Below are 9931 nucleotides of genomic sequence, written 5' to 3'. Positions count from 1 at the left end.
CGCTTGGTCACCCTACCCAGACACGTGGTTTGCTTTGCACCTCTACCACTCCTTATTCTGGAACTTAGTGCAAATCATACCTTAAGCCTCAGTTTCCTCATCTCTAAGTAGGGATAATAACTTACTTGCTGGGCTGTCCTAAAAGTTGTATGAGGTACCAGACATGCTTTGTAAATAAGACACTGTATAAGAATCGTGTGCTAATAACCCATCATGGGAATCTCTGGAACTTAGAATGCCCAGGCCTGGGATCACCCTACTTCCCTCTGCAGGAGGTTGGGAAGCCCCTTTCCTGCTGGGTGCCAGAGAAGATGGGTGGATGGCCACAGTGTGAACCATCCCCAAGGCCCGGGGTCTGGACTTTTGGGAGTCCCTTATAACCTCCAGGACACCCAAGGGCCTGGCCCTGTTTCCTGAGGTCCAACGGCAGGACCCTGAGGAGGAAGGGACCTGCAGTGAGGGGACATCAGGGACCCACTCCACAGGGGAGAAAGCAGAGCCAGCTCCCACCAAGTTGTTAGGCCCGTGACACTGTCAGGAAGCCCACCAAAATGTTTTAATCTCTCCTGAAATCATATCCCTAAAAACATATATAACTGAACTTGTCACCAGCAGAATTGCAAAATGTAATTTACTTAAATTGATCAATTTTGTGTGAGTGGGAAAAGAGGTCTAGGAAGGTAGAAGTGCCTAAAGATTCAGAAACATAATGTAGGCCCAGTGGGACAGAGAGCCCCTGAGTGGGTGTCTCCATTCATACACAGTTGCCCAGATTCCCTCGGCTAACTCACTGAATTATCCATGTTCAGCTTATTTGAGGGCTCTCCTTTCATTAATCCAAAGATAGCTGTGTTTTCCTGAGAGAGACTTCATTTCCACCAACAAGAGAGAGGTTGGGGTGTGGCTGGTTGGTTATCTGTCTGTCATCTATTCATTTTTGTACAGACTCAGAGAATCAACACAGTAAGTGTGGCCAGGACTATGGCCTTTTTCTCTCCATAGGTTATGATTAGAAAACATGTTATCCCATGCAGAATATCCAAATTAAACATTTAATTGATGTACAGTGTCTCTTTGTGGGTGATGTTTGGTAGATTGAGTAATTCTGCTTACCACATCTAATTCATTTAAGAAGTCTTTAGAAAATTACCTGACATTGAACAAATATGACCTTTGGTAGGTTCTTACCCAGGAGAGTGAAACTTGAATACAAATGTTCATCCACAACTTATCTCAAGTCTGTAGCAGTGATCTTTTTTTTTATTTTTAATTTTTTAATTTTTATTTCAAGTGAGATTTGATCACTAAATTTTTGTATAATGAAAATAAATTAAGTCAAAATCACCACCTGAAATAAAACTTCCAATTATTTATATATATTGGTTTTTCAAGTGCATATTATTTCCTGGCCCACCAGGACCACACTTTGCTATGCCCAGGCTTCTCCCTCCTGTTTCTTTACCTCCTGGCTAATTACTTCTATCTTTGGGGGTGGTGAATAAAACTGGGCACCCCATGGCCCAATCAAGTTGACATTTAAAATTAAATAAAACTAAAATGGGGTAATGTTTGCAGGACTCTAAGAATTTACTAAATATCTTTTACTTGTTTAGCAGTGATTTTCAAACTGTGACACTGTGTTCTGAAGACCCTCCCTGACTCCTGACACACACACAAACACACAATTTCTCTGCAGAGACCCCCTAATGCCGTACTGGTGGTGAAGGCAAGATGAAACTCCTGAACCCTTCTCCCTCTCTTAACATAGAGCAGCTCCAGTTCACTTGTGGGCACCACATAAGGTTTTATTGGAACAATAGGTTCTGTGGCTAAATAGAACCTAAAAACTATTCTCTATAACTGGAAGTTGTAACATTCCTGAGGTGATATTATTGAACACTGATATACCTTACCATAAGATGTGTGTGTGTGTGTGTGTGTGTGTGTGTGTGTGTGCAAGCAATTTAAAGGAAACATAAGTTATATCTTAAGGGTCAAAAGTTTGAAATATGACATTTTTACTCCACTTATTCTGTTCAAAGCTGAATAGTGACTCTGATTGTTACTGGTTGGAAAACCCCTACCACCTTTGACATGCTCTGAGATCTCAACTGTTTGGGGAATCAGAGAGAAATTCTATTTTTGGCATGAAGATAAATGCTCCCAGCCAGTTTTTCGACTGAGATGGGGGAGAAAAGAGAGGATATTATAATTCTCACTCCTAAAGGAGCCATTTTAAAAATAAGTTAGTTGGCTCTGTTGAAGTGATTTCTGCTATAGGTAATGCAACCTCATAAACATTCTCTTGGGTGAGAATCTGACAAAGGCAAACCCACTTATAAACCAGTGGAGGGGAGGGAATTTGAGTGTGAGCACCTGGAGAAAGAAGACTTTTTTCCATGTAAAAAATTCTTCCTGGGGTTGATTTTCATAATTGTACATTTCCTCTTCATAATCCTAGCCATTAATCAAGTAGTGTTTAAACAGTACAATCCATCCAGAAAACTCAAGATTTGGGTTGCCCTTTGCTCTAAGAATTATAGTCCACCCCAGAGGTTGTTTCTGGTTTGTTCATATCTGTTCCAGGCTGAAACTCAATCAGGGTGCAGAGTTTCAGTGTCTTCTCTTCCTTATCTCTCCTCACCTTTCCTCTACTCCAGGGTCCCCCCAACCATGGCACTATTGACATTTTGGGCCAAATACCTCTTCGTTGTGCAGTGCTGTCATTGCATTGTAGCATGACTGGCAGCATTGCTGGCCTCTGGCCACCAGCAACCCTTCCCTTGTAACAAACACGAATATCTCCAAGCTTGGCAAAATGTTCCCTTGTGGAATAGGGGAAAGAGGGAGCAAAATTGCCCTCCATTAGGAACCATTGCTCTAACCCCCAAGGCTCCCAAGACTCTGGGCATCCTACCATGAGTTACCAGGCCACCACTAGACATGCTCCCCCAAAATCCTTAGACCCGAGCTATTTGACCATGTCTGTGTTCTCATCCCTTACTGAATATTGGAATCATCTGAGATTGTTATAAAGGACCAACTGGGCATAGTATTTTCTGAACGCTTCTCCAGGAAATTCAAATTTATAGACCTTACAGACAATCTCTGAACTAAGTATACTTAGCGATCTTTTTTGTTTCAAAAAACATTTTTTTTTTCATTTGAAAAAACAGGGTCTGTCTATTTGCTATGTTGTTGCCCAGGCTGGAATGCAGTAGCCTAATTATAGCTGTAGCCTTGAACTCCTGGGCTCAAGTGATCCCCCTACCATAGCCTCTCAAGCAGCTGGGACTACAAGCACATGTCACCATGCCTGGATAAGTTTTTTGTTTTATTTTTTGTAGGTTGTGGAGGGGAAGGTTTTGCTATGTTGCCTGGTTTTGTCTCAAGTTCCTGGCCTTAAGAAATCCTCCTGCTTCCCTAGGATGATAGGATTATAGATTTAAATCCAGGCACTCATAGGGTAATCTTAACACTTATAAATGAAACAAACAAACCAAGAATGACTCAACAATTTTATTTCAAATAAGAAATATCTAGGTAGCTTCAGAGCAAGAAAATAATGCCATATATCTGTAGATTGTAAAATACGGGCCATTAGAAACATTTCACATTTGTGTTTTGTTGTTTCATTGTGATTACACAGCAGTTGGGAACTGGATTGATGCCTTTGGGAATGCTGGGCTTTTTAACATTTGACTGATGGTTCATGCCTAGATATAAAGAAGTTCCCATGGTGCTTCGCTTGTGATTCAGAAGGCCCTTTTGTCAAAAGTAACTCAATTAAAGAACTTCACAAGGAAGAGACTAAGGAAGAAGAAATTCCCTTCTTAGGAATGGAATGTTTGGGATTGACTGGGAAGGAACATTAAGACTTAGCAAGACCAAGGGTGGCTTAGGAAGGAAGGTTTTCTGACAATGCTTTTTAGCAAATGAAAGCTATGATCAGATGTTACCTCTTTCCTTCATTAGTGCCTCAGTAGCAGCAGGGAATAAACCCAGACAATGAGAGTCTTCTCTTAAGATCCAGGAGCATTATATCCAGAAAGAATATATGTTCTGGAAGTTGCCAATGCCACTTCTTCTGGAGAGCCAGAAAAGGTTGGCAAGATTCTTAGCCAGTTATTGATCTTTGAAAGGCAGAGGGAGGCATCATACAATGTTCAACTTCCCATTTGATCTTGGGAATCTCAACTTCCCTGAGATTTTGTTTCTTTGTCTATAAGACAGATAGTAAGGTATTCACTCTAGGCAGTCACTGTAAAGATTAAATTAGATAATATGTATGAAAGTGCTTTGTGAATTGTATAGCCCCCAAAGGTAATATTATCCTTCCAGAGACCTTCCACTGTAAAGATTCTGCTAGACCAGGATGCAATGGCTTTCAGTTTTGGTATCTAGGCCATGTGTAGAGTAATGGATGAGTGAAGCCATTGACATAACTTGTCAAATGTCTGCTCTCAAGTGGGCAATTAAGAAAATAAATTTGAGCTGAAAAGACAGAGTGATATATTTTTCATGACTGGGGGTTACAATTGTATTTTAGGTTATTATATACTAAAGATCAGGAAATTAATTGGTGCCCTCTAAAATACAGAAGAGCAAGAGATTAATCTGGTAAATGGTTTCCATTAAAAAATTCCATTTGGTTTCCCAAATTTATCTTTGTCTCCTGAGGTTTCTGGATGCCACAGTGTCCTTCCTTTGTGCTTTTCAGCTGCGATCTGTTGCTTCCTACAATTCTAGGTTTGGAAAATATAAGTATTTATACAAATACAGTAGCACAACATAACTAGAGACTTAACCTGTTAGCTCCCTAATTCATGGATTTGTTGACTGAAACCATCATTTCAATTTAGATTTTGGTTGATACTCAGAAGGTAATCTTTGTAGACACTGAAGAAGAGGCTTTCAGTGACACTTTCATACAGTAGATAATGCACCTGAGACCATCCAAATACAGCCATGGTCAAGGTTCCAAGTTATTAGTGATCACATAGTAAGAAGAATTCTTATCAAGCATGAAATAAATAGGGCAAGACAGAAAGTTGTTTCAGGGGACAATCAGTACAATTCTGGGGGAAACTTGTAGAGACGAGGTCAGTATTTCCAAACCTTCACTTCTCATGTGGCTAGCAGAGAATATTGGGTGGATTCCACCTCATTCTTACAAAAACACAGAAACTTGGATGGCATGCCTTCTGAAGAAACTATCAAACCAATTACGCTTCCAGAACTGAGCGTGCCACTACATGATAACACTGAGTTCATATTTCTCTGGTTTGTCCTCAGATTGTTCTGCCTTGAATTCTGGTTCAGGGTCTGGATGGTGGATTTCAATGAGAAGAACATAGATGAAGCCTCCAATAGCAGCACCCACCAAAGGACCCACTACAGGAATCCACCAGAAGTTATTTCCCGCTCTGAAATCAAACAAGAAATTAGTGCTACTTTCATGGCCTTCCCCCTGGTATTAATGTCCAGTTACTCACTAATCAGCTAGTCTTTCTCATGTTCACAGGTCCCTTTGAACTCAGCAAGAGCTAAGTGTAAGGGCAGTCTCTTTAGCATGACAAACATCATCCTAGATTTTCCACTATACCTGATTTCAGATGATCTATTCCATTGTTCTCCTAATACTTGTGGGAGATTATGTATCATTTATTTTCCCTTTGGAAAATGTAGTGCCTTAGTCCATTGTCAACCTTGAGGCTCCCTAGGGAAAGCTCCAGTCAATTATTCAAGAATTGGCTTTCCCTCACCCTGAAATAATGGGGCCTGAGTAGTAAGAAGGGAAAAGAGATTCCTGGACATTACTGCCTCTGAGGGCAATCAAAAGGAACCATCAGAAACTGTTTGCCAAAGAACGAATGACTTAAAAATCTAAGGTGTATACGTGGATTACCTACTAAGTATTATCTCAATCAGCACTTAAATTGTGAGGTCAAAGGTCAACTTTCTGATAAGGCTTTCATGCCATGGTACTCTCTCTCTCTTCTAGAAATCCTCAGGGTCAGTACACGACAGCAAAGGCGGAGTTCTGGTTGAAACCAAGCATCTTTGTGACTTGTTGCCATCTTTTTTGGAGAGAGGAAGTTCATTTCAACAACTCCATAGAAATTACTACAAGTGCTTAAGAGCAAACAATACTTTACAGCAGTGATTTTTCAACCAGCCGTGCCTCAATGAAACATTTTAAAGATTATTAGTTAAATTACTTTTGAACAAGTTTAAAATGCAGTATGTATATTTCTTTTCTCTCTCTCTCTCTTTTTTTGATCAACATAATTTAAGTTTATAGGTTCAAGTGTGCCATGAGATAAAAAAGGCTGAAAAACACTGTTCTAGACTATATTGTTTAAGCATATATACATATATATATCATATAAATTGATGATAAAACTACTTTTTTAAAAGCAGGGGAATGGTAAACACAAAACTTCAGGATCATGTGGGGGAGGCGTGGGAAATAGGAGCACACATATGAGTGTGAGGGCATCAGAGTTCTAGTTGGATTCTGGAAGGATTCATAGCTGTTCTTATCATCATTATGTTTATATCAGATTTTGGTTAGAAAGGAAATTAAGTGGAAAACAAGAACCCTGTCCGAGAATCCTGGGTCTTTGGGCAAGTCACCGCTGTGCTCTGTGAGCTCCAGTTCCTCCATCTGTGTGATCCCTTCCACCTGGAGCATCAAAGTGTTGGATTAGCAATGCAGGCTTGACAGAAGAGCGCGGAGACTGAGTCCAGCAGCCACCAGATGTCACTCTTACTGCATGGGAATGAGGATACTGCTCTCCGCTGCTCTGCCAGTGCCTTTTCCCAGGCCTCGAATCCAGATGGATTTCTTTCTTTCTTTCCTTCCTTCCCACCCACCCTCCCTCCCTCCCTCCTTCCTTCCTTCCTTCCTTCCCACAAAGTCTCACTCTATCACCCCAGCTAGAGTGCCACGGCATCATCACAACTCACAGCAATCTCAAACTCCTGGGCTCAAGAGATCCTCTTGTCTCAGTTTTTCTATTTATTTTTTTTTCTGGTAGAGACCTGGTCTCCTTCTTGCTCAGGCTGGTCTTAAACTCCTGAGCTCAAGAAATATGCCTGCCTCAGCCTCCCAGAGTGCTAGGATTACAGGTGTGAGCCACAGATGGACTTTGCTCTGAGAGGCACATGGAGGGTGGTTGCTTTCCCCATATGGCTTTAAGGAACTGGGAGTCTTCTCTGAGGGTTCACTTGCACAGGAAGCAAGTGTAATCCACCTTATTTGGTTCATCATTTCCTGTTATGGAGAATATCTCCCTGTATAGATCTCTGCCAGGATCCATGTCTTCCTTTCACTGGCTGGACCTCCTTCTTTCTACTAGGCTGGACACATTGTGTCAGGGTCACAAGTCATATGGAAGGGCTCAGATGTGGTCACCTGCCGGGCCTGGTCCTACATGTACACTGGGCTGTGCTCACTTGCGCACTAAAATTTGAGGGATGACAGGAACATGTCTGTGTAACTTATCTAAAGGACCATCTCTAGGGATTCATTACTTTGCATAAAATGTTTTAAAAATTCCTAATTCTCCAGAGATCCTTCACCCATTAAGCTATTAACACCCTAGTATGAATTAGTAAAGAGAACTTTGATGAGAAAACATCCTAATATTTGAGGGAAAAGCAAGAGGCAGCCAGGGTCTGCCGGCTCACACTATTGTCAGACCCTCTGGTACCCTCCTCTCTACTGTCCTCCACTGCCTGCCACACAGGGGCAAATGAGAGCTTGGGGATAAGGTAGCCTCAGTTTTATCTGAGTCTTCAGGTACACGGTATCTACTGAGGAATTTGCCTCGCATAGAGAATTCTGAAGGGATGGGATACGCGGGAGAGTTTGGAGGCCGATTAGCCCTCCAAGTTTTTTTTGAGAACTTTTGATTGAGAATTACCAGCCAAGTCCAGCTCTTTCCTAAGGGGTTTCTACCCCCTCTCCATTTTCTCCTAGTTCAATCCATCTTACATGGTGATGTCATATTAATTTTGCTAAATCGACATTCCAAACATGCTGAACCTCTGACCGAGATCCTTTGCTGTTCCCTAAAACCTACAGACTAGGGAGCAGAAAAACCTCAAATGTTCATTCAGGGAGTCAGGTCCCCTTTGACATGGCAACGGCCCCTTCTTCATGCACTTTTCCAACTAGACTAGATTGCTTGCTATTTTAACCTGGGTCTTTGAATACAGGGTCCTCTCTGCCTGACATGTCCCCTCTGTCTCTCATTTAAACATACCCCAATACTACAGAATGCTCCCACTTCCATCCCCCTAACTCCTAAATTTAGAGCTATATATCTGCTCTCATCACCTGGAGTTAATTAGTTCCAATCGACAGCTTCAGCCTTTGAGAGCTTCCACCTTAACCTCTTGTGCAGAATATAAACAAAACAATGAAGGACAGCAACCGAGTCTTATTCTCTTTAGCAGGGGGCTTTGAGGGAGAGAGCAGGTAACTGCAAATAAATCAATGAACGCATGCAGGGAAGAGCCCCTGACACTAATGAGAGACATCGGGTGCTGTGTGATCCCAGCACTCTCCCACACCTGGGTGCTCCTAAAAGACATACTTAACAGAGAGAGAGAGATCGGGCAAGATCTCCATCTGCTTTTGAACCACCATGGCTCTTCAAGCTTTGGATGAATCCCCAAAGAGGGTTGAAGTGGAGCTGGAGGGGGAGTGTGGTCTCCAAGAGGGATGCTCTGGAAGGTGGGATTCAGGGAAACCCGTGGCTAATTCTGGGCCATAGAAATAAGGAGATCTTTAGGGCATGTTTTGATGCTCTGTTGGAGGGTACAAGAGATCATTTCTAGTTGAGCACCTTTTCATGTTCTAGTTGTGATCAGACTAGAACACTTTCTCCATCACAACACCATTAACATTTTGGGCTGAAAAAATCTCTGTTGTGGGTGTCTGTCCTCTGTCAGCTTAGAGCTCCCGTGCCTTTCTCCACTAGATGCCAGCAGCATGCCCTCCTCCCACTGCACGTTGTGACAACCAAAAACGTCTCCAGGCATTGCCAAATGTCCCTGGGGGGGAACTGTCCATTCTGGTTGAGAACCACTATTCTAGACAATTGATTGAGTTATCTATTTCTCGAGAACTGGGATTGTTCCTAGTCTAGTCCCTCTGTATCTTTCACCTCCTGGGATGGATCTGGCCCACAGCGTTGGTGCATGCTTTCCTTCAGTTACTTCTTAGTGAGCCTTTCCACGAGCCAGGCCCTGTTCTAGGTAGGCACCGTGGATAGAGCAGGAAAAGCTGTCGAGGTCCTTATGACACACAGAGGCTTTCAATCTTACTCTTTGCCTGCAATGGTGATCTGAATGGTATTCGTCACTTTAGCAGCTCGTTGTCCACTGGGGAAAGGCAACCTCAACTCTCACTGAAATAGTCACCACGTGAATGTGGCTATAGGTTTAGGTTGGCACTTGGGAACACTCAGGCGCTTTGTTCCTGCAGCACACAGTGGACTAGGATTTGCTCACGTCTTCCCTACGTCCCTTTCTCCGTGGTAGAGCCTATTCCCTGATGAACCAAAATGAGTTCTTTTTCCACAGAGAGGCATCTCAAGAGGGTGGGGATGGGCCTCTGTGACTTTATGGGGAGAAAGCAGGGAGGAATTCAGCATATTCTGAAATCGAAAGCATGAGGTCTTACTATTTCATGGGCAGGGGCTCTAGTTGGTCAGGAATTTCACATGCACATGGTCACACAAATCGCCAGTGAGAGGTCCTGTCAGAGATTTCTTACGCAGATCTCAAGAACCAGCTCGGCTCTCACTCCTTCAGTCATGCCTTCCCCAACTTCCCGGGCAGAGTTAGTCACTCCCGTAGCTGTGTGCCCTCAGCACTTTTAGGGGTTGCCAGAGAAATTACTAAATTGCTCAAGGAG

At 42.6% G+C, this 9931-nt stretch overlaps 1 protein-coding gene across 1 annotated transcript in view; it reads right to left on the bottom strand.

The window, feature by feature from the left end:
• Positions 1-3501: 3501 nt before the first annotated feature.
• Positions 3502-9931, bottom strand: part of AQP9 (aquaporin 9) — a 42763-nt gene continuing 36333 nt past the window's right edge. Inside the window, exon 6 of the mRNA XM_003784379.3 lies at positions 3502-5426. Within this exon, the coding sequence (XP_003784427.1) occupies positions 5252-5426 (175 nt within the window). The 3' untranslated portion in view covers positions 3502-5251. The remainder of the gene's footprint in view (positions 5427-9931) is intronic.

Source organism: Otolemur garnettii, unplaced genomic scaffold (assembly GCF_000181295.1).
Source record: "Otolemur garnettii isolate 467f Iridium unplaced genomic scaffold, OtoGar3 scaffold00011, whole genome shotgun sequence".
Lineage (NCBI taxonomy): Eukaryota > Metazoa > Chordata > Mammalia > Primates > Galagidae > Otolemur > Otolemur garnettii.
The sequence above is the reverse complement of the archived record's forward strand: the minus strand, read 5'-3'. Positions and strand labels throughout refer to the sequence as shown.